Consider the following 25,752-nt stretch of genomic DNA (forward strand, 5'->3'; position numbering starts at 1 on the left):
GCAAAGTGATTAAGTGTAGTAAGTCTAAGGTAAGTTGCTTACTTAGTAATCACCTTAAGTAATTACCTTATCTCTTAATCACTTTCTTATTATTATATAACCTTCTATTGTTCTTCTGTTCTGCTTTGTAAGCGCTATTAGCATGCATATAAAGCGTGCTATCCCCTGTTTCCTTGTAAGGGGTTGTTTTAGGTAGTTATATTAACTAACGCTTTTCAGGTTGTAACATTAGGTCCCTCCTCTAAAGGTCTAGTCCCTTAGACCTATATAGGTAAGTAGGTTCCTATTGTAGGGTGTATTTAGTTGTTCTTCCTTTCTTTATCCTTTTCTCTATTATATTAGCGTTTAACGTAGCAAGCCTAGAAAGTCTTCCTAAGAAGGTAAAGTCAACAAAGCGCTGTCTTGCTAATTCTCTAAAGATTTGTAGTTAAAGTATTAAAATTAACATACTGTGCAGTAATTATCGTTCTAAGGGGATTTATTACAAAATGCTTGCAGGTTACTTAAAATATTATAAGTGTACTTATTAAAGTTATCCTTACAATAGAGATAATAATGCAATTTGCAAATGTAAGTTTCTATTAATGTTTTTTAATTATGTTATTTTCTAATAGTAGTAGTAGATTGTTTGTTAAATAAAGCGGATCGTTTGGACAAGGCTGAGGAGCAAGAGGAAGCGTTGCTTTATTAAAAAGCTAAAATATTGCAAAAACAAGCAGAGGTTTTTTATTAGGCTTAGGCTAAAATAGATAAGTCTCTAGCGCAGCTGGATCGTCTGCGTAAGGAGAAGCGTATAGTGTTTAAGAAGGGGCATAAGGCAGCAAAAGAATAGCCTGTAGACCCTATTATAGATCCTATTATTAAGGCTACTTATGTAGTTTAATTAAATAGTAGTTAGGGTGCTATAGACTTATTGTTTCTTCCTCCTAGGGATGCTAGTAATTTGTCCTAGATGTCTAGGGGTGTTAGCAACCTGTTTTCTAACTTCCCTAAACTAGTCCCTGCTGCGCCTAAGCGTTGTAGAAGTCCTAGAGCAGCTGCTAGGAGTGCTAGAGGTTCTTAACTAGTTCCTATAAGTTGTCTTTATGCCTATAGTTTTTCTATTTAATAAGATACTTATTATAACTATCTTTGTTCCTATAGTTAATAATTTGTTTAACTTTATATTCTGGTTTGTTAGGTTCTACAATGATGCAGTCTTTAGTATGTAATCTGCGTAGTGCTAGTTTAAGGAGTGTAATGTAAAAGACTAGGTGGATCTTTATTGTGTTAGGTAGCTTAAGTTTGTAGTTAACTATTAAAACCTTTTGGATAATTTTGAAAGGTCTAAGTTTTTTATAGTCTAACTTATTGCTAGGTTGCTTGGTTTTAATATTTTGTTGTATAAGGTAGGCGCTATCTCCCTCTTCTAAAGATGGTCCTCTAATCCTTAAAGTATTAGCATACTTTCTTATTTGTTTTCTAATAAATTCTAAATCTTAGGAGACGTTTGTCTAGATTTTGCAAATTTTGTTAATCTTAGCTACAGCCTTTAGGGCTTGTAGTCCTTTATGTAGTTCTCTATGTGCAGTAGGTTTAAATCTGTAGTTTAGGTAGAATAAGGAGTGTAGTATGCTTTCTCTAACTACGCTGTTGTAGGTAAACTAGGCTATAGGTAATAGTAGTACCTAGTTGTCTTAGTTGTAGTTAATATAGCATTGTAGGTACTGTTTAAGTATCTAGTTAATTTGTTTAGTCTAGCTATTAGTCTGCAGGTAGAAAGAAGTAGACAGTTTGTAGTCTGCACTAAGTTGCAAAATCAGAGATTTCTAAAACTTTAAAGTAAACAGCTTGTTTCTATCTAACACAATTTCGTTAGGTAGTCTGTAGTTGCTAATAATGTATTTCAAAAACATATACATAAGGTCTTCTGCTGTACTTACTTCTAGGTATAAAATAAAGTAAGCGTATTTAGTAAGTTAGTCTATAATAACTAAAATGCTGTTATAATAGACCTTTGTAAGTAGTTCTCTTAACTTAGGTAGTTTGATAATAAAGTCTAAAGAGATTAAATGCTATGCTGCTAGTAGTACTAGCAGTAGCTAAATCTGTTTATAGGGTTTGTGTAGACTGTTCTTGCTTTTCTTACAGAGGTTGCAATCCTAGATTGCGTCTGCAACGTCTTATTGTATTACTTGCTAGTTGTAGTGTTGTCAAATTTGTTTCTAGGTCTTAGTAACTCCTTAGTGTCTGTATGCTTAAGCACTGTAAATCTCTCTAATCGTCTTATGCGTCATTTTGTTGGTCGTGCTAACCATAACTCATCTGGCAATCATAAGGAGCTTCTGTGCTAGAACAAGGTCTCTATTCTTGTCTGTCTTAAGGATGACTTATATCTCCTCTAGGACAGGAACTTTGTAATCCATCCTTCTGCTAAAAGCGTTAGCTCTGCTGTTGTCAGTTCCTTTTCTGTAGATGATCCTGAAGTTGTATTCTAAAAGGAATTCTAACTATCTGACTTATCATTTGTTCAAGTTCTTAGAGGTTGTAAAATGTGCAAGGTTCTTATGATCTATGTACACAAGAACTTTGTGTTTTGTACTAGATAGTTGTAGTCTCTACTTATAGAATGCTTTAATAATTGCTATAAGTTCTTTATTGTAGATCTAGTAGTTTAATTCTAGTCTATAGAATGCTTTAGAGAAGAAGGCATAAGGATGCAGTCTTCCTTCTTTATTGCGTTATCTAAGTTGTCTGCCTATAGCAAAGTCTAAGGCATTAGTCTTAACTTCAAAAGGTTTATCTAGGTCTAGGATTTAAGTAATAGGTTCTAAGGATACCTGTTGTTTAACTTTCTTAAATGCGTTGTTGCGTTCTTTGGTCTATTTGAATAGGGTGTCTTTTTGTATAAGGTTTTATATGCACTACACGCTTCCTGCGTAATTTTTAAGGAATTGTTAATAGAAATTAACAAATCCTAGGAACAATTAAACGTCTTTAACGTTCTAGGGTGTAGGCTAGTCCCTAACTGCCTGTACTTTCTTTACTTCTATCTTAATTTGTCCTAGTGTAATAGTGTATCCTAGGAAGTTGACTTTCTTACTGTAGAATTTGCACTTCTCTGCTTCTACTAGTAGCTTAGCGTCTTAGAGCTTCTGAAGGACTTTGTGTATGTGTTCCTTATGTAGCTTAAGGGTAGGTAAGAAGATAAGGATGTTGTTAAGGTAGATAACAACAAATATGTTAATAAATTTACTAAGGATGTAGTTAATTATAGTTTAGAAGGTAGCAGGTGCGTTAGTAAGTCTAAAGGGTATAACAAGGTACTTAAAAAGTCCTTTGTGTGTTTAGAACGCTGTTTTCTATTCTTTACCTTCCTTTATTTAGATCAGGTTGTAAGCTCCTTTAAGGTTAAAGGCTATAAACTAGTTTGCTCTATATAGCAGATCTTAGAGTTCTAAGATAAGTAGTAGCAGGTAACAATTCTTCTTTGTAATGCTATTAAGCTGTTAGTAGTTAACATATAGTTGTAACTTACTATTCTTTTTTAGTATAAATAGGATAGGGTATCCTACTAATAACTTAGAGGGCCTAATGTATTCTTTCTTAAGGTTCTTGTTAAGGTACTTGTTAAGTACCTTGCGTTCTGTTTTATTAAGTCCATATATTAGATAGAACTTTAGGTAGGAGCCTTCAATAAGAGGGATCTTGTAATTGTAAGGTCTATGCTCTAGTAAGCCTGTTTCCAATTCTAGGGCAAACAGCTTTTCGTACTTCTAGTACTCCTCTAGAATAGCTAGGAGTGGATCTGATCCCTGATCTGATGCTGCTGGGGCTACTGTCTTAGAAGGCTGTATCTCCTGGAGATAGGCAAGGTATTGTGTTTGTGGTTTCTGTAGTAGTGTATTGTTAAGAGGTGCTCTAAAAGATTTGTTTAAGGCCTAACTCTTATAGTGCTGCTTAGTAACTAAATCTATCTATTAGAGTTAGCTAGTTCTCTAATCTATTTGTAGGTTGTGCTTTTATAACTATATAATTCCTAAGATGACGTTAATGTCTCCTATCTCTATAATGTTAAATTAGAGTTCTTCTTTCTAGCTATAAACTTACAAAAGGAGGTGCACTATCTCTAAAACAATAAGTCTGCCACTATACTTAACTTATTCTCCTTTAACCGTCTGTAACGCATATAAGCGTTCCTTCTTTTGCTATAGTATCTATTGTTTATTCACTAGTCTAGGTAAGATAAAGTTTCCTTAGGCGCTGCTGTTAATGATTGCGTGTGCCTGCTGTCCTTAGACCTTAATGTCCAGGTCGAAATGTGCTGCGTCGTAAGTTGCACATAGGGTCTTGTGGGTTGTTGCCGTACGTTGCCCTTCTATTGTAGGCGTCTTTAGTTTTTTGACTGTTGAGTTCCTTTCTTCTATGCCTTCCGCCAGGCCTTTGCCTTAGCTTTAGAGTAGATAAGGCATTTGTTGTGTTTACATTCTTACTATCCCTTGTCGTTATTGTAGCACAACATAGGGTATTTAGGGTTTAAAGTAAAGGTTATAATATTTCCTTCCTTATAGTATTGCATTATCTAGAATAGGAGTTGTCTGCATAGGTAGACATCCTAAATAGGTTCTTTAGTATATTATTAAGGGTAGAAGTAGAACTTCTTTTTACCCTTCCTATGTATTTTGCAGTTATTATCTAGACATTCTACCTAAAAGAGGTCTTTATAGTCCTTATAGTTAGGGTTTAGTAGGGGGTAGTCTCCTAGTATAAGTAGTGTAGGCAGGTAGTTCTTCTTATATGCTATCCTATAAAACTAGACTAACTAGTTATTATTCTTAGGGTAGATAATCTAGTATTCTAGTTGCTTTAGGGGTTCTAGGTTCTCTTCTTTAGAGCTAGATGCAATATAGGTCTTGTAGTACTGACTAGGGATGATTCTATAGTTAGTTGTTTCTTCCAAATTGTAGTTTAAGCTGTCTAACCCTTGCAGGTAGTTGCTTGCAGCGCGTTCGTACGCTTCCCTTTCTTGGGGGGTCCATGTTTGTGGATCTCTTGGGTTGGTTGCTGCAACTTGGTTGAGCGCAGTGATGTCAATCTTGCCGTCCGATGTTATCAGGCCTTAAAGGGCTGGTCTCTTGACTTCTTCAAGCTGTTCTGTCTGGAGCATCTTGTTAAGTTGTTTATTGATTTTGCATGTAAGTTTTTAGTTAGGGCCCCTTTGCATTATAGCAAGGGTTCTTAGTTGTTCTTAGGCTTCCTTCTTCTTAGAGGTATTATCCTTCTTAAGTCCTTTCCTTGCGTTAGGGATCTTTTAGTAGGTTGCAATCCTGCAAGCTTGTTGTAGGATGTTAACGCACTATTATTAGTGTTCCTTAGGGGTTTTGCATATCCCTATCTTCTTGTAGCCTAACCTAGTCATAGCTAGAGTCTAGGGGGTCTTAGGATACTACCCTGCTTGTTCTTTGCTATCTTAGTAAGTAAGGCAGTTGTTGTTGTAGCATGCAGTCTATAAGAGTAAGGTGTAGGGGATGTCTTTGCTAGCAATATTAATTTGTTAGCCTTTCTTAAGTACTAGTTAGAACTGCTACTTCTTAGGTTGTCAGCATTCTCTAGCTATATATCCTAGCTTATTGCAGTTGTAGCACTTAAAGTCTTATGCCTTATTGTCTTTCTATGCTACGCTAAGGTCTATAAGGCTACTGTAGTATCTATAGGCAGTGCTGTTACAATTCTAGTTGTTCTGCTAGTAGTTTCCTCTAGGGCGCTCAGCTTGCCTATTGCACTAAAGGTAGTTCTGCTAGAATTGTTGTTAAGGTTGCTATTAGTATTTCTTAGCTAAGTTAGCTAGGGCTTACTTCTTGCCTTTCTCCTTGCGTTATTTATAGAGGCAGTTGTTAATCTTAATAGCAAGTTTGGCGTACTAAAGGAAGTCTTCTAGGCAATTAAGCTTAACAATCTTATCCTTAACTTCATCCTTCAAGTTGCTATAGAACATAAAGATCTTAGTGTCTTTAGTAAGCTTAAGCTAGGTGCAAAGTCTTCTAAATTCTGCTGCGTAGGTAGTAGCAGACTTAGTCTAGCGTAAGTAGGCTAAGTCTCTTTCTGCTTGTTGTAATTCATTAGGATCCTAGAACAGGGATTTTAAGGCGTCTTTAAATCCTTAGAAATTAGCAAATATATCCCTAACTTTACTAAAGCAATAGTTAAGGGTCTTATTATTAAGATATTCTTTAAGGAAGGGTTTAAACTACTAAAGGGCTTATCCTTATAAGAAGGTTGCAGCATAAATAACTCTTTTAGTTCTGCTGCAAAAGTTTCTCTAGTAGAAATTCTAATAGTTCTTAACTTAGATAAAGAATCCCTTAAGTATCCCTAAGGTTCTATTATAAGTAATAGGTAAATTAAGCTTAAGTTTCTTACATCTATCTACTAGAGTCTAGATAATGTTAGCTATAGCTTAGAGGGTCTAGACCTCCTGCTAAAGGGATGTAGCTTAGTCTGCTTTGTTCTTTAGAATCTTAGTTTGTGTAACGGGCTGGGCCCGTATGAGGCCTTGCTGGATATCGCGGCCACGGGCGACCCCGGGTCAGGCCCACCACGGAATCCACGATGCCGACAATCCGATGGCCAGTGCGGCATGGGCCGCATGGCCCTGATCAGGCCGCTGCGAGGCGGAGATTTGTTGTTCTTCCCTTCTAATCCTCATCTGAGGATACTCGTAGTAGTCGCCATAGCCTGTTGCAAATACACACGCCTTGGACCGTTACATTATCCTCAGATCCCAAACACCAGGATCCTCTATACTAGACGGTCGGTTCGTCTAGTGAGGACGGCCAGAGTCTGCGCGATTAAGGACGTCGGAGCCTTTCTCTAGAAGTAGCGGTCTGGCGGAGGCTGGAGGACAGAGCCTCGTAGCTTAGTTGAAAAAGGGACCGTCAACCAAAATAGCTACAGAACCCGTGGACCCGATCAGAGTAGGACTGATCAGGAGTACCCCGTCCAGTCTCAACAGAACCACGTTGTGGTTGCGGGACAAAGGATAGACCGGAAGAGCCCCAGAGAACACAGTGTGTTGCGGGAGCTATCGACATGGAGGGCAATATGAATGCCGAACCATCTGAGAATCCACAGCAGCTGGTGCAGCTGATCAGTCAGCTGGCTGCCCAGCTACAGGAGATGCGAACCACCCAAGCGGCCGAACGAGAGGCCCACGGAGAGCAGATTCGACTGCTGCAGCAAGCCCTAGCCGCACCTAGGCACCCGACAACGACCCCAAACGAGACCCCTACAACGACTGCAACCTCCACCCCCCCTGATCAGGCTCAACCGATAACCGCGCTCCGAAGAAAACACCAGATACCCGACCCTCCGAAGTTCGATGGTACCCGTAAAAACTTCCGACGTTGGTTCTTGGAGATGAAAGGAAAGATCCGCCTAGATAGGAGAGCCTTTGACTGTGACGCTGATATATTTGGATATATATACGCCAGGCTGGATGGTACAGCTCAAGCAATGGCGTCAGCGTACTACGCTCAGGGTGGAGCAAACGGAGAAGAGTCGCCCGACCAGTTCATGAGCTACCTGGAAAGTTGCTATGGAGACCCAAACGCCAAGGCCAGGGCACTCAGCCGACTACGAACGCTCCGCCAGAAAGAGTACGAGAGCTTTGCTGTTTTCCTCCCTAAGTTCGAGAAGGAACTGGCCGAGAGCGGAGGAGGCGAATGGGTTGACGTTGTAAGAATCAACTACCTTGAAGGAGCCTTGAATGCGACCCTACGCAGCCACCTGATCAGCGTGGCTGATATCCCGGAATCTTACCCCGAGTACACCAGGCTCTTAATGAAGATCGGATCTCGCCTAGACAACCAGTCCTCTCAGGAACGCCAAGAGAGGCAGCGACGAAGGCTGTCTACCCCTGGTCAGGCAAAGCCTAAGTCCCCTACAAGACCACCTCACGACAAGATGGACTGGGAGCCTACCAAGGTCAGTAAGACCAAGGCCCCTGACCAGGGAGGGAAGAAGAGGGACGTAAGGACCAAAGACTTCCTGTGCTATAGGTGCAGGAGGCCAGGGCACCTCGCTCGGCACTGTGAGGACGTAGAAGAGAAACCTCCGAAGGCAAAGACTAAGAAGTCGAAAGTCAAGAAGTCCAAGACTAAGCTTGTTGCCGAGAGTAGCTCGGAGGAATCGAGCGAGACGGAGTCTGACCAGACCTCAGAAGACTCGGGAAAAGAGTAACTCCTGGCGAAAAGCGCCGCCAGGAGGTAGAAGCAAGAAAGGAGTGGCGGAGTGTTAGGAAGAACATGGATAGTGAGCCCTTTTATGTTAACATCGGAATCAATAACACCCATTACACCTACGCCTTGGTGGATAACGGGTGCCTCACTTACGCCACAATCAGCGACACCTACGCTACGAAACTCCGCTTGCCGCGTATCAGCATACCACCGAGAGCCCTCGAACAGGTCAACGTCACAGTGCCTGGGGCTATAGACACCGTCACGTACGCCAGCATCGACATCGACGGGTACAAGAGACGACGATTGTTCTTTTACGTCATCCCTGATCAGGAGGACGACGTGATCCTTGGACAATCCTGGATGAAAGACGATGATGTGGTCGTCCGCCCAGCAACCAACTCCCTGCATATTGGAGTAGCAAACCACACGGTACAAGGAAGGAAACCCGGGCAGGAGGATCACCGGTTTCCTCTACAGAAGCAGGCGGCATCAGTGTTCATGGCCCTGATCAGGCGCGAGAGACGGGAAAACCCGGCGGAAGGTACCGGTATGAGAATTTTTGCCGCAAGTATCGCGGATATCGAGAAAGCCTTGGCCCCTAAGAAGAAGACGGACCCAAGAGACAAGCTCCCTAAACACTATCACCAGTTCCTTCCGGTCTTTGACCGTAATCAGGCCGAGAAGCTTCCGCCGCACAGGAAGGGGATAGACCACGAGATCCCCCTGGAAAAAGACAACAACGGCCGAGAGCATCAAGCCCCCTGGGGACCACTATACGGTATGTCCAGGGAGGAACTGATAGTGCTGCGGAAGACCCTTACCGACCTGCTGGACAAAGGGTTCATTAGAGCTAGCAGCTCCTCGGCCTCCGCCCCCGTACTTTTCGTGAAGAAGCCTGGCGGAGGCCTGAGATTCTGTGTTGACTACCGAGGTCTGAACGCAATCACGAAGAAGGATCGATACCCTCTCCCCCTGATCAGCGAGACGCTGAGGGCGGTATCACAAGCCAAGTGGTTAACAAAGCTAGACGTTATTGCAGCCTTCCATAAGATCAGGATAAAGGCAGGGGAGGAATGGAAGACTGCATTCCGCACCCGGTACGGCCTGTACGAATGGATGGTCACACCCTTCGGGTTAACTGGGGCCCCGGCGACCTTTCAGCGATACATCAATCACACGTTGAGGGACTACCTTGATGAGTTCTGTTCTGCCTATATCGACGACATTCTGATCTACTCGAGCGGATCGCTCGCAGATCACCGAAGCAAGGTTAAGAAGGTCCTGATCAGATTGCAGGAGGCAGGGTTACAGATCGATATCGACAAATGCGACTTCGAGGCAAAAAGCGTGAAATACCTCGGATTCATTGTCGAGGTAGGAAGGGGTCTAAGAGTCGACCCTGAGAAAGTCAAGGCTATACAGCTATGGGAAACGCCCCGATCAGTAAGGGGAGTCCGATCCTTTGTGGGGTTTGCCAACTATTACCGACAGTTCATACCCCAATTCTCAGCCGTCGCCCGACCCCTCACTGCCCTGACGAAGAAGGACACCCCGTTCGTATGGTCTGAAGAGTGCCAGGACGCCTTTGAGGACCTAAAGGCCCGTCTGATCAGTGCGCCGGTACTAGCGCACTGGGATCCAGAACGAAAAACCGTACTAGAGACGGATTCCTCCGGATATGTGATCGGAGGTACACTCTCTCAGTACGATGAAGAGGGTCTACTACGTCCAGTAGCGTTCTTCTCGAAGAAGAATCTCCCCGCGGAATGCAACTACCCTATTCACGACAAGGAGTTGCTTGCCATAATACGGTGCTTAGAGCACTGGGACGCAGAGCTCAGAAGCGTCCGAGAATTCACCATCGTCACAGACCACCTCAACCTTAAGTACTTTACTACAAAGCGACAACTGACCGAACGTCAAGTTAGATGGGCAGAGACACTGTCTAAGTACAACTTCACTATCCAGTATAGGCCCGGGAAGCTAGCCGTTACCCCTGACGCACTGTCGAGAAGGGAGCAGGATATGCCCCTAGGGGAAGAGGACGACAGGTTGAAAGGACGAGAGTTACAGCTGTTGAAAGAAGGACGGAAGAGCCTTCGCGTAAACCGCGCCGCAGTACTGAGCCTGGGGCCGAGGTGCCCTGATCAGACCAAGACGACCATCAGGGCCGGTTTTGTATCAAGCGGGGACGCTGATGGAGGAAGCGACGAGTCTCCTAAATGGACTGAGCCACCAGTGAACCCCTTCGAAGACGACCCTTTGAAGAGCCTGTGGGACGTTGGGTTAGAGAACAACAACCGGTACTACTTGATCAGGGACGCTGTACAGCAAGGAGCCAAACAGCTGCCCTCTACGTGGGGAATCCCTATCATGCTGTCGGAGTGCACAGTCGACGGAAAACGCCGGCTTTGCTGGAGGGACAGGATATGGGTCCCGCATTACGAGCCTTTGCGAACGCGGCTGATTCAGAGCATTCACGACTCCGTGTTATCAGGGCACCCGGGCAGAGATGTGCTTAAGTCCCTGATCAGTCGGACGTTCCACTGGCCAGGGCTGTCTCAGGACGTCCGGCAATTCACCCGCAACTGCGACGTTTGTGGACGAGGCAACGTCTGGAGAGAGAAGCGCAGAGGGCTTCTTAAACCGTTACCGATACCCGAGCGATTTTGGGCAGAGATATCGCTCGACTTTATTACCGACTTACCTACAACGAGGAAGAAGAACAAGAACCTCTTGGTTATTACGGACAGGCTGTCTAAGAACGTTATACTGGAGCCTATGTGGGAAATTTCGTCCGAAGCAACAGCGAACACTCTTGCTACTGCCTTGATCAGACACCACGGAACCCCCAGAGCAATAGTGACTGATCGAGGGACACAATTTGTCAGTCAGACGTGGAGGCGCCTGTGTCAGCTCCTCAGAATCAAACAGAGACTCTCTACAGCCTACCATCCGGAGACTGACGGAGCCACGGAGAGAGCTAACCAAGTAGTAGAGACCTACTTGCGGGCCTTCTGCTCGTATGCTCAGGATGATTGGGACGAATTGTCCCTAGTGGCAATGATGGCTATTAACAACCGACCGGCGACATCTACAGGGATGAGTCCGTTCTTTGCCACCCACGGATACGACATCGACCTGATCAGGGTGGACGAGCCATTGAGAACGGACGACAGCACCCCTATCGCGAAAGCTGAAGGATTTGTGCAGAGATTGAAGGACGCTACGGAATGGGCCCAAGCCGCCATGGCCACGGCTCAAGAGCGACAAGAACTGTACGCCAACGCGAGGCGACAGCCGTCCGATCAGTTCAAACCGGGCGACAAAGTCTGGCTCAGGTTAACGAATGTGAAATCAGACAGGCCCTCAAAGAAACTGGACTGGGTGAACGCCAAGTATACGGTTCAGGAGACAGTCGGAACACACGCGTGCAGGTTAGACACGCCGCCTGGGATACATAACGTCTTCCACGTGTCCCTCCTGCGGCATGCCGGAAACGACCCTTTTCCATCGCAGGAACAGGACGATATACAACCCGCCGCCCTTGTGTCTGGACCTGATCAGGAGTACGAGGTCCAGGAGATACTGGATAAGAAGAAGCACGGTAGGGGTTGGAAGGTCCTCGTGAAATGGACGGGTTGGGCGAAGCCGACGTGGGAACCACTCAGCCAGTTTCAGGACACAATAGCACTAGCTGAGTACGAAGAGAAACACGGCCCCCTTCGGAAGGGGAGGAGGGGGGTATTGTAACGGGCTGGGCCCGTATGAGGCCTTGCTGGATATCGCGGCCACGGGCGACCCCGGGTCAGGCCCACCACGGAATCCACGATGCCGACAATCCGATGGCCAGTGCGGCATGGGCCGCATGGCCCTGATCAGGCCGCTGCGAGGCGGAGATTTGTTGTTCTTCCCTTCTAATCCTCATCTGAGGATACTCGTAGTAGTCGCCATAGCCTGTTGCAAATACACACGCCTTGGACCGTTACAGTTTGTTCCATAAGTTTATTAATAAGTTTCTAAGTAGTAGCTAAGTTGTTGTTGTTTTATCCTAGTTTAGCGCAAATCTAGTTGTAGACTTTGCTAGTAAGAGAGACTTCTCTATTAGTGTTAGGTTGAAGTTTAGGCAGACAGAAGTCCTCTATAGTCTAGTTCTTAGCTAGCTCCTAGGTAAGGTTCCTAGCTTGTTGCTAGCCCTAGGAGCTAGAGCTGGAAGTAGGAGTATAACAAGTAGCTATTTTGTTAATACTGTTTATTAGCTTTATAGGGTTAACTTACTAAACAGGAGCAATTAAAGTGTTATAGTTGGCTTTCTGTAGTAGTATCTATTAGCAGAAGCTAAGGCAATAAAGCTAGGGAATAGTGCTGTAAGTTGTACTAAAAGGATTAGGTCTTTAGAGGATACAGTAATCAGTTGTATACTTAACAAGGGGTTGTAACGTTAGTCACTAGTAAAGGGTGCTAAGAGTATCTAAGGGGATAATTACAAAGTTAATTGCTAAAGAGCTATAGAAGATAATCTATTTATGTAGAATAAATGTCCTTATATCCTATTCTTCTTGTTAGTGTCCCTAAGGTCTGATTAGTATCTTAGCGGAGTGATTAAGTGTAGTAGGTCTGAGGTGAGTTGCTTACTTGGTGATCACCTTGAGTGATCACCTTATCTCTTAATCACTTTCTTATTATTACGTAACCTTCCATCGTTCTTCTGTTCCGCTCCGTAAGCGCCGTCAGCATGCATATAAAGCGTGCTGTCCCCTGTTTCCTTGCAAGGGGTCGTTCCAGGTGGTTATGTTAACCAACGCTTTTCGGGTCGTAACATGCAAAAGTTTAAAATAATTCTCTAATCCTTAGAACTCTTAAAATTTTACAGAATATCCTCTATTCCTAGGGTTAGACTAGATAGGAACCTGTCTGCTATATACACCTTTCTTTGATCAGACAGCGCAATTAATAAAACACGTATCTATGCCTATCGCTCTGCCTTGCGCGTCAAATATAGTCAGTCCTATCGTCGGGTTTAAATCTTAAATGCCCTGTATCTCTGTAATAACTTCTGCTTCTACACATTTTTAGCAAGCACCTATTGTCCTTCTCGGGGCGTTAATATCTAGATTCTCGGCTCTGAAATCAACGTTAGCCGCTTTTTAGAGGGCGAGCTATCATTCAATTGGTCGTCAGAAGCAACTCTCTTTGCCGCTGAAGAAACAGTCCGCCGTCGTCCGTTACCTTCACTCGTTCAGTGCTAAAAGTTGGCACAATGCTAGTCTCGTCGACTTTAATCAAGGCCCCAGAGTCTAGGGGTTAACTTAGCGCACCAAGTCGCTCGCTAAGTTGCGAGCGCAGGTACTCAGCACTTGTGCGAGGCAAGGAAACGCTGTTTACCATTTGTGTGTCTTCAGCTTGTTGTGTTGCGAGTATGACCTGCGCCTTAGAAGTGTTATCTGCTGATTGAACTTCTGTATCCAAGTGCATGTTATCTGTCTTGTTACATTCCTTTTCAATCGCCCCTCTACTATTATCTAAATTGATGAGGCTCTCCTGCAGAGCGTTTGGACTCGTGTTAGGGTTATTTTGGCCATATTGTTCTAGATTGCCTAGACTAAAAAACGCTCTAATAACGGATTGTCGTACAAATAAAGACGTAATATCATTGTTTTTCTAAGGCAAGCTTTAAATAATGGACAGCTGCAGATGCTGGCTGTCCGAATCATAAAATGCAGAGAACTGTCTACCGCAGCGACGTGCCAGAGGTTCACCCAAGCCAGATGTTGTCATTGTAGGAGTTGAGATTGAATTATGATACGGCCGTGCGGATTTATACATCTGCTTCAAAGCCCGCACAAAGGTATCAAGCTCTTGAGGGTCGTATGTGAAATAGGAAGGATTCCTGGCTGATAACAAAGAGTTACGAGCATGCTCCTCATCGGGATCCGATTGTAGAATAGCGTCTATTTGCAGCAAATTGAATCCCAGAGCTTGCGCCTCAATCGCAAGCTCGTGCCATTTTGGATCTTCAGGCTTTGGTTGTATCTGGCGGTGGTTTTGTTCGACCAACGGTGTGTCTTCGGAGAGTTCAAAGACATTTCACATGATGTGTAGATACAGCTGCAAGATCCTCTAGGCGAATGATGTGTGTGGCATGTCATTTCGCTCCTTGAAGGCGTAATGCGCAGCTTGTCGAACAGTATTAAATGGTTGCAAAGGCATAAAGAGTCCCTTCATCACAAGTGCACAAGGACGTAGATATTTAAAGTCAAGAAAAAAGGTGTAAAGCAACAGGATAAGCTAATTAACCCATCTTAAGTTATATAGTAACTGCAGCTTTTCAGTCTCTAGGAGTTAACTAAATATAAGACCTTGTCAGAGAGCACCAGTTATAAAGTCGTCGTCTTGTTGAGATGGCCCCAGAACTCGTAATTCGATGTGTTTAACAGTAGCGTTATCTACGAATTTAAGTAGGGACTTAGATCCAACAATAGCAAGGTATACTCTGCAGATGTTGCTCAGATAGTGAACCAGTTCCTAAGCCTATGCGTAAGTACCTAGAAGCCATACACGTAACTCTACGCACCACATCACTCATTATTGCAAGCATCTTATACAAAACTCCTATATTAAACCTATCACTATCTTCCTAAAGGCTAGAAATGCTATAAAGCGCATAGAGTGCCTGGCTTATAGAGTAGCGATTCAGCACACAACCAAGTATTGCACGCTTGCTTAAAGTAAGCCTCAAGAGCCAACGTCTCTTACCAGCGTCATCGCCCATAACCTCCTGTTCCTAGATCTCCTTAAATACATAGCCGTCCAAAAAGCATAACGCATTTTCAAACTCATTCCTCAGAGCGTAGCAAGCCGCCGCCAATATATCTTGCTAAATCAGCATCTAAGTTTAGTCTTAGTAGTAAGTAGGCTCACCGTCATCATACAGTTCCACCAACCACCAGGTAGAATTTCCAGACCGCTTAGCAGCCTCAACCCAATGCAGACCCTAAAGGGCTATAATCCTAAAATTTATCAGTAGATAGAGAAGCAGCAGCTCCCTTGTACTTTAGGATAAATCGCCTAGTGTGATCAAAGAGGCCCCTGCAACACGTTCGAGATCCTTACAGGACACCTTTGCTGTAAGATAATTCCGACGCTCCAATGGACAGCACCCCTCTAGCCTGTAAATTTCCTGCAATCGTTGCACTTTCTTCTTGTCGCAAGGCGCATATAAGCCACAATTGCAGCTTAGCAATTGTGGATCCACTTTTGACTACGACACTTCTCAATTGGCAATCGCTCACAGAAGGCCGTCGCGTTGGCGAAGTCATCTTGCTCTGAAAAATCAGGTTCCGGGCGGGAACACGGGCAGTCCCGATGAAGTTGGAAAAGATCGCGGGGTCCAGGCTGATTCGGTGCTTGCGGGGTAGAAGTCTTCACTTCGCGGGGCATCTCTGTCACTGTGGGTGCTCACTTTTAGGAGTGTTGCGAGGCCAATTTTGGACCAGTGCCAGCCAAAACTGTACCGCTTTACCTAATATTCTCGCAGGCACACCGGTCGCGATAAGTGTTCTCTGAAGCCACTGTCACGCCTTATCGTAGGTATTCACACCTCTACTCTACATAATGTTAGTTTAAGACATGCGATTTTCTATGTAATGTGCTGTAGACGTATACTGGTGGGGGAACGGGTCGGTTTGTAGTTTCGGTCTCGGTTTCGGTATTTGGTTAGTGGAGCAAATAAGCGACTTTATAACATGGTAATCAACGACATAACGAATGGAGAAAGTCTGGTTGTATTGCTCCTAAGTAATCTGCTGTGCCTTTTGGTTGCGAATGGGTGCATCAGCTCAGCTCCACTCAAGTGAGGCTAGGTTCTCTCAATATCCTTGCGCTCGGGATAGCCCCACAGAGATCTGAACAGCAATGACGATATTGGGAGACTACGATTCTCATGGGGGGGGGGAAAGAAAGGGACTTGCCGCGTCATACAACCCTGTTTGTAAGGCTCAGCCATTGCGTTGATTGTGGGGATATGACCACTATTCTAGAATTGGCTTTGCAAGCTAGGTGGTGCCATTGCTAAGGTCTCAGCCATCGTGGTCAACTTGACCCTAGCTAGCTGGATGGATTCGGACGCGTGTGCGTAATGGAAGCTTTGAGCTACGTTAGTTCAACTGGAGATCACTCTTATTAAGAGGCTTGTCGAAAGTATAATTATCAACACTTGACATCCTTTGTCGACATGTTCAACTCGCTTCGATCAACATACTTGCAGTTCAATCAACCCTTTTCATATTCGTTCTTGTCGTTCAAAATCAATCGGTATCTTTTCATCATGATTTGGAAAACGTCAACTGCTGCCACGCTACTTCAGGCAGTCAATGCAGCCCTCTATAACAGCATCATTAAGACGCAACATGGCCCTGTCCAGGGTTTTCCTGCCTTCAACAGCCCACCTGCAAACATGTCGCTTACCAACTGGGGAAACATTAGCGTCTGGAAAGGCATTCCTTTTGCCGCAACTACAGCTGGCGAGAACCGCTTCAAAGCACCCCAGCCCGTTTCCGCGTGGAACTCGACTCTTCAAGCCAAGAATTGGGGAAACATTTGTCCTTCTGCTCTCTCCTTTGGTGGTGATGAGTACACTATCGACGAGGACTGTCTGAACCTCAATATTTGGAGCGCAGCAAATTCAACAGACGCCAAGTTGCCAGTCGTCATGTGGAGTTATCCCGCCGTTTCAACCGCTGCGAACGCTCTCTTCGATGGAGCTGGAATGGCCGACAAGGGCGTTGTATTCGTCAACTACAACTACCGCACTGGGTCTTTCGGATGGCTTGCATCGCCTGAGCTTAACGAGGAGAGGCTCGGTACCGTTGGATCCAATAGTTCCGGCAACTGGGGAATGCTTGATCAATTCGCTGCCTTACAATGGGTCTATGAAAACATTGCCAACTTCGGCGGTGATCCGGACCATATCACAGTCATGGGCCAGTCTGCTGGTTCCGCCGCCACTTACCATATCCTTAACAGCCCTTTGCACGGCATCACCATCAAAAACGCAATCATTGAGAGCGGCGTTCGCGATCCCCACGATCCCTTATGCACCAGCTTGGCCGAGAACTACCGGACTTTAAAAGTCAACATGGAGACCGGGTTAGGCTACATGGCCTCTTTAAACTGCTCCGATATTGCTTGCATGCGGGCCCTACCCATGGATGACCTCGTCACTTCATTCATGGATACCGATTTCGAATTCACAGCTACGCTGGATTACTACGCCATGCCGGATACTTACCTCAACACTTTGCAGAAGGGTATCGCGCAAGACGTTCCTATCATGACCGGTAATACGCGCGATGAGAGCGGCACAACCTACGGACTCAACATCACGCTTTCAACCTACCTTACGAATCTGAATCAGACATACGGTAGCACCTGGAAGGACAGGTTCTTTGCCGCCTATCCCGCCAACGACTCGGCCACTGCATCTGCCTCCTACAACGCGCAGTTCACCGACCGATCCAAGGTCGGCACCTACTTCTGGTCACAGCTGTGGTCTGCTAACGCCACTTCACCTGTATATAACTACATCTGGGACCACGCACCTCCTGGTCAGACCCAGGGTGCATACCACGAGAGTGAGATCAATTACGTGCTGAACAATTTGTACGGCACCGATTCACCGTGGACCAGCCAGGACTATGAGATTGCGGAGACCATGAACAGATACTGGATCAACTTTATTAAGACTGGTGATCCGAACGGCGACGGGCTTATCAGCTGGGAGCCTGCAAAAAAGGACAGCGCTACAGTAATGGAAGTTGGAGATGGATTCGGGCCTATTCCTATCGCAAACAAAGACCAGATCAAGTTGTTCACTGAATGGTTTGATACGCTTGTTACTTATTAAATAGACAAAAGCGCAACGCTAAGATATAGCCTATCTTACCCTAGATCCTACTTCCCAACTATATTAAGCAACAAGCCTTTAATCTAGGCAAGAGTCCGGCTAGAGACGCCATTGTATAGGTTAAAATCGCTAACAACAGAGGACACTGTCTTCTTAACCGCCTAGCTCTTAAAGCCGGCTTAGAAGTCGCCATCTGCAGTCCTGTGCCACCACTGGGCTGACTTGGACAAGGCGTAACGTCGGATACCTATCTTGAGTGGACAACCAGCAATTACAACCTACCCCAGTAGGTACGTTTCATATAAAAGTCCTTGGGACAGCTTACCTAGCAGAATTCATAAGATGGTAAGACAAAACAGTAAATACTAGGCATTTGCTGTTACTAACAATGGACTGCATACTATAGTGCAAGAGGCATAAGCTAGGGACGTTATAGCTTCCGTTATAGGGGCTAAGGTCCTAGTGATATTGCGCTAGGTAAGATATGTTAAAGGAAGAGACCTATACAGTCTGGTAGGGATAGCTTATGTTTATGGATTTATGGATGGACAGGCTGAAGAAGTAGTAAAGGCCGGGCAGGCGAATGAGGTATGTGTTTTCCTAGCCTCTTTTAAGAATAGAACATTCATTAAACCGGTTAGCTGCAAAATAAAAAGCTGTTCTTTTTGAATCTTCTAGTTTTGAAGAGCGCCTTCTAAGCCTACGCTTAGGGTTTCCACTTCGAAACATCGGATCTAAATCTTTCCCTAAAGATTTAAATGTAAAGTTACTCTAAAGATTTCGCCTGGTCTTTGCTTCTGGTAAAACATCCTAATCTACAGTGTTGCTAAGAAACGAGTTTTAAGTGCATTTCCCAGCGGAGTCAACAGCCCTAGAGCAACAATCGTTTTGGCCAAAAGCAGGAACCTCTAGAAAGCCAACAAATCAATATTCAGATCGATTGCAAAGAAAATAGGTTAGACTTACGGCCTTTCTCAATACAATAGCTAGTGACATCAGTGCACGTCCAGCCGGAATACGGGTCACAGTAGGTGCAGCAGTCGTCGCCAGAGGTACAGGGCGCTATTATCAGGAATTAGCCTGTGTCGGCTTTTGTGCCATTCATTCTTGGGTCGTAACATTGTGCCATGCAGTCTGCCAATCGAGTAGGGTATACAAGGGGGACAACGTACCGCCGGTAGTGCCACAAGCGCGCTCAGCAAATCCCGGCAAAGTTGCGCGGCTGTCAACGGCGACGGCAGCTGCTGAGGAGGCCAGGGCCAGGATGGAGAGGAAGGTAAATGCCTTCATGATAAAAATTATCCCGAACGGAAAAAGAAGTCTTAGCTGAAGAAGTTTGTATTAGGTTGTTAAAAGATGAAGAATGATGCAAAATCTACGAGATGTAATCTTGATTTAAATGTTACTTCTCTACACCTGGTTATCAAGGGGCATCGTCTATCAATGGGGCCTAGTAATAAAAAATGTAACGCAACTAAAATCTTATCTGTGGGGGGTTGGCAGGCGGGTCAAAGTCAAGGGGCCCCTTGAACTATCCTACCTTAAACAATCCCCTCCTTCTGTAGCATCTACTAGCTACCCTCTTTAACATGACGTAGTGTATCTAAATAAAGGAGTAAAACAGACTAAAAACTACAGAGTAAGCAGAGTGTAAAAGTTAATTAGAGCCATTAAATAAAAAAAGAGCATAGGAAGCAACTTGGAGCGATAAGCTGAATCTAAAGAAATTAGTATTACACAGTAAATGCATACGGAATCGCCTGCCTAAAAGGGAAGGTACTATGAGTTAATCCTGATAGAGAGCTACTCATTAATCAGTGGCGTATCATTTCCTTGTTAAGCAAAAGCCTAATGTGTTGCCCCTACTTCTGTCTTGTGATTAGTAAACTTGACTGCGCAGAGACAACTAGACTGCAGCTGAGCAACAAAGAACAAAGGGTGGGTACAGTAGGGCGCCGCGCGGCAGCTGACTCGAATGGTTTTGTCGAATATGGTGGTGGCCACAGGTCAGAGAACGAGTCAGTCGCTGGCCATCCTCCATAACTTCGTTTACTAAGAATCTACAAGAGCAAATCCTAACGACAATAATGTCCTCTGATGATGCTGACGACGCCCCTGACTCTGGGACTAGATTGCACACGCAGTCTCTAAAACGTGCTTTAGAAAGAGCAGTGCCTTATGATGTGTCTCTGTATGTGGACTGCTTCGCTTCTTCATCTGTCGTTGGTGAGGGTTTGCGGGAGTGCCTGCCCTGGGTCGCGAGGTGGTGCAGCTGGACGCGCAGCTTTTTCGTAAGACATTCTTCTCGCACGAGCAGACGACAGCTACAGCGATTTCTCTCCTCCTCAAGGAATCCGTCTTGGATGGCCAGGAAATGGCGACACCCGACGACGAAGAAACACCCTGCGAGAGATGATCAAAGTGGCAGCACTGTCCAGCATCAGCGCCGCCTCGTTGTCTTCCAAACGCTATATTACCAACTGGCAGACTGACTCTTCCAAGTCTCTCTCCGTCACGGTTCCTACCCTCTCGACGCAGGGGCTCTTCCGCCCCCACCGGATGTACTTCTTATGGTCGGTGCCGCCGCAGGCGAAATTGGACTGTCACTCTGCAAGTGGGCGCTCAATAATGGTGCCAAACACCTAGTCATCACCTCCCGCAACCCCAGCTTCGGCCCCATCTTCCTATCTGGCGCGGAGCGTCTCAGCGCTTCTGTCCGCGTTCTCCCGATCGACGTCACTTCTCGAGAATTCGTTGAGGGCGTGGTGCGGCAAATCCGTGCTTCAATACCACCCGTCTTTGGCGTGGCTCAGCGTGCCATAGTGTTACAGGATAGGCTCTTACTCGACATGAGCAGCGACGAGTTGAACGGGACGCTCGCGGCAAAGCTAGAAGGGACCGAAATTCTTATCTCCGTGTTTTCCCAGTTCGAGTCTTCATCGGCACAGCAGGGATACAAACTCGACTTTTTCGTCATACTCTCGTCCTCCGCCTATTGATCCCCCTTCAGTCCCTACCGTCGCCCTAGGGTTGTCCAGGACCACCACTTCCACCACCACAGGCAAGGAAGGCGACTCTGCAGACTTTACAAGCAGGAGTCAGACTCCAGATGTTTCCTCCAGCAACAGCAAAGCCACATCAGTATCCAAAAACGACGACAACAACGTATCATCAACTTCCTCTAATAACGGCAAGGAATACCAGCAGTATAAGCTCAAGACCAGCTTGCTTCCCCCCACAACCAAGCCCAAAATCCTCCGCCAAGAACGCATGTCCCGTGCCCAAGCCTGGATCTCGTTCGTCAGCAGGTATTTCCCCAACCAGGCCGCCTACAATATGGTTTTTCACTACCACGTCGCCACGCACTTCAGGCGACGACGCATTACCACAAGTGTCTGCGCATGTGCTTCAGTCAGCGCATCAGGGATGGCAGGCCTGTGCAGGGCCTCTTGGCTTCGTCGGCATTTGAGCTGGAGCATTTTGCTGATGCCAACAAGGACGACTTCAAGCAGGTGATGGACAAGTTCAAGACGCGTGTGTGGCATATCAAGAGAAGTAAATACTTGGGAATTACGGTGCTTTTTCGTAGCAAGGGCGTGCATAACACTGCATTTGGATATCACTATATTATCCCTAATGTTGTTGGTTAGTCGTTGTTCCTCTAGGACTTGAACCAGGCATATCGTCTGCAGTCTCTAGGGTCGCGCTCGCTCTCGCATCATAAGTACGCTAAGCGCGAGCAGGCAGACGAGGCAGATAGGTGCTACGCTAGGAGACTAGAGTATTGGCGCAAAGAGTTCGCTACGTTGCCTAATGCTCTGCCTCTCCTACCGTATGCATCGGTCCGTGCCCGACTATCTCGAAACAAGCATGATGCCTAAGAGTCCAAGATCCAGAGTGTATACCACAAACTGTCTCTAGACCTGGCCGCTGCAATCAGGAACGCCTGCAAACAGCTCCGCCTCAGCCCCTTCCACTTCTACCTCGCCGTCATCCAGATCTTCCTCGCGCGGCAAGCCAACTTCCAAGACGTCTGCGTCGGTCTCGTGGCCGCCAACCGCGACTCATCCTTGGACGATTCCGTCTTCCGCATGGTCGGCTACTTCGTCAACGTCCTCCCCGTTCAAACCCGCATCGACCCTAACCAGTCTTTCTCCACCATCATCAAGTCCGCCTCCCGCAAGGCCCTCTCAGCCTTCGCCCATGCCGGTGTCCCCTTTGACGTTCTTCTGGACGCGCTGGAGCTCCGCGATGGGCGGGCGGCGACACGCCGCCGCTGTTCCAGGCGTCCATCAACTACCGCGCTGCCGGGCGCGGATGGGTCGAGGTGGCTCTGGGTAGCGACTGTTGGATGAGCTTGAGTGTGGAGGATGGGAAGGACGTGGAGCCACTATATGATATCAGTCTGGGGCTGGTGGACTTGGAGGACGTGGTACGCTTGATTTGCATTGCCAAGGGAAGCTTTACGGAGAGGAGGCTACGCGAGGAAGTGATTTTATATTTCCTCCCTTCTTCCTTTTTCCTCTTCCTTTTCCAAATTATTCTGTACAAGGAAACGTACACCGCTTCCTGACTCTCGACTTGTCTCTCTTTCATAGTGGCGGACTCATATTTCCGACTCCTTGAAGCGTTCACCAGCAACCTAGACCTGCCTGTCGAGAGGGCCTCCCTCCATGACGAGGCCCGCATCTCCCGAGCCATCGATCTGGGCAAGGGGCCCGAGATGGACTTTGGCTGGCCATCAACCCTTTCTTGCGCGTCAGGGACATGTACCAACTGCACCCTCATCAGCCTGTCATAATCTATAGTCAATCCAACCTCTCCTCCACCAACCTTGCCGCCCGCGTCGACGCCGTGGCAGAGGCACTTTTCAAAGCCGGCTGTGTGCCAGGCAACCACGTAGCTGTTCTATGCGAGCCCTCGGCAGACATAATCGTTGCCATGCTCGCCGTCCTCAAGACCGGTTGTGTCTATGTAACCCTTGATACGAGCCTGCCCAATGCTCGTCACGCAGCCATGGTTCATATGTGCGGGCCTGTCTTGTTGCTGTTCCACGCTGCCACAGAGAAGAATGTTTTTAAGCTGAGTGTCGAGTCGACTGCAACGCTTCAGCAGATGAGTCTAACTGCTATTGCGGATTCTGGCCTTGGTGCCAAGGATGAACCTCCGCTGCGCCTGGATGATGCAGATGCACCTGCTGTTCTGCTCTTCACGTCCGGGTCGACTGGCAAGCCAAAGGGTGTTGTTCTGACACAGGGCAACTTCACAAACCATCTGGCACTGAAGACCCATTTGCTATCCCTCGGTCGAGAGCGCGTTCTCCAGCACAGCCCCCTCGGCTTCGGCATGTCCATTATCAAAGTCTTCTGCGCGCTTGCCAACGGCGGAGCTCGGGTAGCTGCCCCTCGCAACATGCGCCGGGATCTCGTGGCACTAACGGACCTAGTAGTTGAGCACCGCGTTTCGCTAATCCTTGCCACGCCGTCAGAGTACTTTGCCTGGTGACAGTATAGGTCCTCATTGTTGAGGGAGCACAGGGCATGGAAGCACGCTTGTATTGGCGGCAAGTTGGTCACAGCACAGTTGAAGAGGGAGCTGAAGTTCCTAATGTTAGAAGGCCTGAGGTTGACAAACTGTACAAGTCGGACAGATATCACAGCAGATGTTTCGTTCCAGTCAATCAACCTGGACGAATCAACCCGCCTTGGCGACGGTGAGGAGGTTGAGGAGGAGGGCAAGGCAGAGCGGCAGTTGCAAGAGCAGTTTGCTGTCAGCAAAGCCTTACCAAACTACACAGCCCGTATCCTTAACCCAGCCGGCAAGCCTCAGCCTATACACTACACAGGAGAAATCTACATCAGCAGTAAGGGAGTCGCCATGCGCAGCTACCTAGGCCTGCCTAAAAAGACGCGCAAGAAGTTCTTCTCAGATCCAAGCAGTAGCAACATCCTCTACCGCTCGGGCGACTCTAGCCAGCTCCTTTCCCACGGCACGTTACTCTGCTTCGGCCGGCTCGAGGGAGACCTGCAGATCAAGCTCCGCGGCTTGCGTCTCGAGCTCGAGGAGGTTGAGACTGCCCTGCTCGGAGCATCCAAAGGCCTGCTTTCCACCATCGTCGTCTCCCGCGATAGAGACGTCCTCGTGGCCCATGCCACCATATAACCTCAACCGCGGCGGAAAAACAACAGCAATCGGCGACTCCGAGCTGACCTCCATCCTCCGCCGTCTCCACGGCCGTCTCCCACAGTACTTCATGCCCGCAGCCATCATCCCCCTCAACACCCTCCCTACCAGCCCCAATGGCAAGTTTGACCGCAAGGCGATTGCAGCGCTCGCCCCGCCTGCCACCGCTCCCAATTCAACCGACCAAGTACAGGCTGCCTGGGTCGAGGTGGGAGAAAGAGAAGAAGAGAAAAAAACAATGAACATCCGCGAAGGCGAGCTCAGCCTCCTCTGGGAATGGGTCCTTCCTTCGACCGCGACGATCGCCATGGGCCGCGTCACACCCCTGTCGGAATTTTTCATGCGCGGAGGCAACTTCATGCCGGTGATGCGATTGCAGGCGCTGATTAGCGAATCCATGGGCGTGAATGTTATGACAAGGACGCTGTTCCGCGCTGGCACGTTGAAAGCCATGGCGAAGGCCGTTTTTTCTCGGAGGGATGTTCATGACGCTGCTGCAGCGGAGGGGAGGACGGAGGAGATGAACTTGGAGAAGGAGACCGAGGTGCCCGAGTGGCTCAAGGGCCGGTTGCATGAGATGTCGTCGGTGGAGGATGACGAAGCTCTGCCTGTGAAATCCGAGGGCCTTAACGTCGTCTTGACAGGCGCGGCAGGTTTCTTTGGCGGCCGCATCCTCAACGCACTCCTCCAATCCCCTGCCGTTCGAACGGTTCACTGCATCGCGCTTGATGACGACGACGACGACAACAGCCACAGCTACAGCTATAGCGACCTGCAGAAGATCATCTCCTCCAACACGACCACCAAGACAGTCCAGACCTTCCGCGGCAGCCTCGCGGACCCCAAACTCGGCCTCACGCCCTCCGAGACCCGCCTCATCGAGGGCCGACGTCATCATCCACGCCGGCTCCAGCGGAGTCCCTAGAGTTGATCCGCGAGAAATCGTTTCCTGGAGCCTAACCCACCTGATGGCTTAGGATTAGGGTGAACTGTCATCTTTCGGGCCTGGATGACGAGACGGATGGTTGCAACACTCGTCTAGCCATCCACTTGGAGAAGTTGTACTACTTAGTCGCAGAGAAACCACCTGGGGCTTTTGGAATGTGGGAGTGCTGCACCGGATTTTGGATGCTGAAAGGTTGGTACAGCTGAGGGCGCGAGAGCCGGCATGCTTGAGAAGGTTCAACTTTCTGCGCCTCGTCTGATACACCCAAAGGTGGCAGGCATAGATGCACACCTACTCGCAGTTCATCTTCAAAAGGTTGACCATAGAATTGATGAACCTCTGTCCAAGCTGGATGCGTGTATGCGACGTGAAGGGGGTCTATCTAGCTCTCTAATTACTCGGGTCGTCAGAATGTTGATCAGAACTCGGGCTTTGGGTGTCGACGATTTTCAAATTTCTGCCTGAAGCGGACGACATTTCGACTGTTTGCTTGATATGCC

At 47.0% G+C, this 25,752-nt stretch overlaps 6 protein-coding genes across 6 annotated transcripts; 5 read left to right on the forward strand and 1 right to left on the reverse strand.

Moving 5' to 3' along the window:
* Positions 1-16,545: 16,545 nt before the first annotated feature.
* Positions 16,546-18,123, forward strand: CDEST_09187 (Putative carboxylesterase, type B, carboxylesterase type B, active, alpha/Beta hydrolase; the record flags this gene model as incomplete). Its single annotated transcript, XM_062925346.1, has 1 exon — positions 16,546-18,123. The coding sequence occupies one exon, from the start codon at positions 16,546-16,548 to the stop codon at positions 18,121-18,123; it is 1,578 nt and encodes a 525-aa protein (XP_062781397.1).
* Positions 18,124-18,756: 633 nt separating this feature from the next.
* CDEST_09188 (uncharacterized protein) lies at positions 18,757-19,486 on the reverse strand. The gene is made up of 3 exons (XM_062925347.1): positions 19,296-19,486; positions 19,090-19,185; positions 18,757-19,031 (listed from the first exon to the last, which is right to left on the reverse strand). Exons 1-3 carry the CDS (start codon positions 19,411-19,413, stop codon positions 18,964-18,966), a joined length of 282 nt encoding a protein of 93 aa, XP_062781398.1. The 5' UTR covers positions 19,414-19,486; the 3' UTR covers positions 18,757-18,963.
* A 1,207-nt stretch (positions 19,487-20,693) lies between these two features.
* Positions 20,694-21,122, forward strand: CDEST_09189 (Putative polyketide synthase, ketoreductase domain, NAD(P)-binding domain superfamily; the record flags this gene model as incomplete). The annotated part of the gene is made up of 1 exon (XM_062925348.1): positions 20,694-21,122. One exon carries the CDS (start codon positions 20,694-20,696, stop codon positions 21,120-21,122), a length of 429 nt encoding a protein of 142 aa, XP_062781399.1.
* Positions 21,123-21,524: 402 nt separating this feature from the next.
* CDEST_09190 (Putative Condensation domain-containing protein) lies at positions 21,525-22,478 on the forward strand (the record flags this gene model as incomplete). Its single annotated transcript, XM_062925349.1, has 2 exons — positions 21,525-21,657; positions 22,045-22,478. The coding sequence occupies 2 exons, from the start codon at positions 21,525-21,527 to the stop codon at positions 22,476-22,478; spliced, it is 567 nt and encodes a 188-aa protein (XP_062781400.1).
* A 412-nt stretch (positions 22,479-22,890) lies between these two features.
* On the forward strand, positions 22,891-23,628 carry CDEST_09191 (Putative AMP-dependent synthetase/ligase domain, AMP-binding, ANL domain-containing protein; the record flags this gene model as incomplete). The annotated part of the gene is made up of 1 exon (XM_062925350.1): positions 22,891-23,628. One exon carries the CDS (start codon positions 22,891-22,893, stop codon positions 23,626-23,628), a length of 738 nt encoding a protein of 245 aa, XP_062781401.1.
* A 102-nt stretch (positions 23,629-23,730) lies between these two features.
* On the forward strand, positions 23,731-25,231 carry CDEST_09192 (Putative AMP-dependent synthetase/ligase domain, fatty acyl-coenzyme A reductase, NAD-binding; the record flags this gene model as incomplete). The annotated part of the gene is made up of 2 exons (XM_062925351.1): positions 23,731-24,258; positions 24,371-25,231. The coding sequence occupies 2 exons, from the start codon at positions 23,731-23,733 to the stop codon at positions 25,229-25,231; spliced, it is 1,389 nt and encodes a 462-aa protein (XP_062781402.1).
* Between the last annotated feature and the right edge of the window lie 521 nt (positions 25,232-25,752).

The sequence above is a fragment of the Colletotrichum destructivum genome, chromosome 6 (genome assembly GCF_034447905.1).
Source record: "Colletotrichum destructivum chromosome 6, complete sequence".
In the NCBI taxonomy this organism is placed as follows: Eukaryota; Fungi; Ascomycota; class Sordariomycetes; order Glomerellales; family Glomerellaceae; genus Colletotrichum; species Colletotrichum destructivum.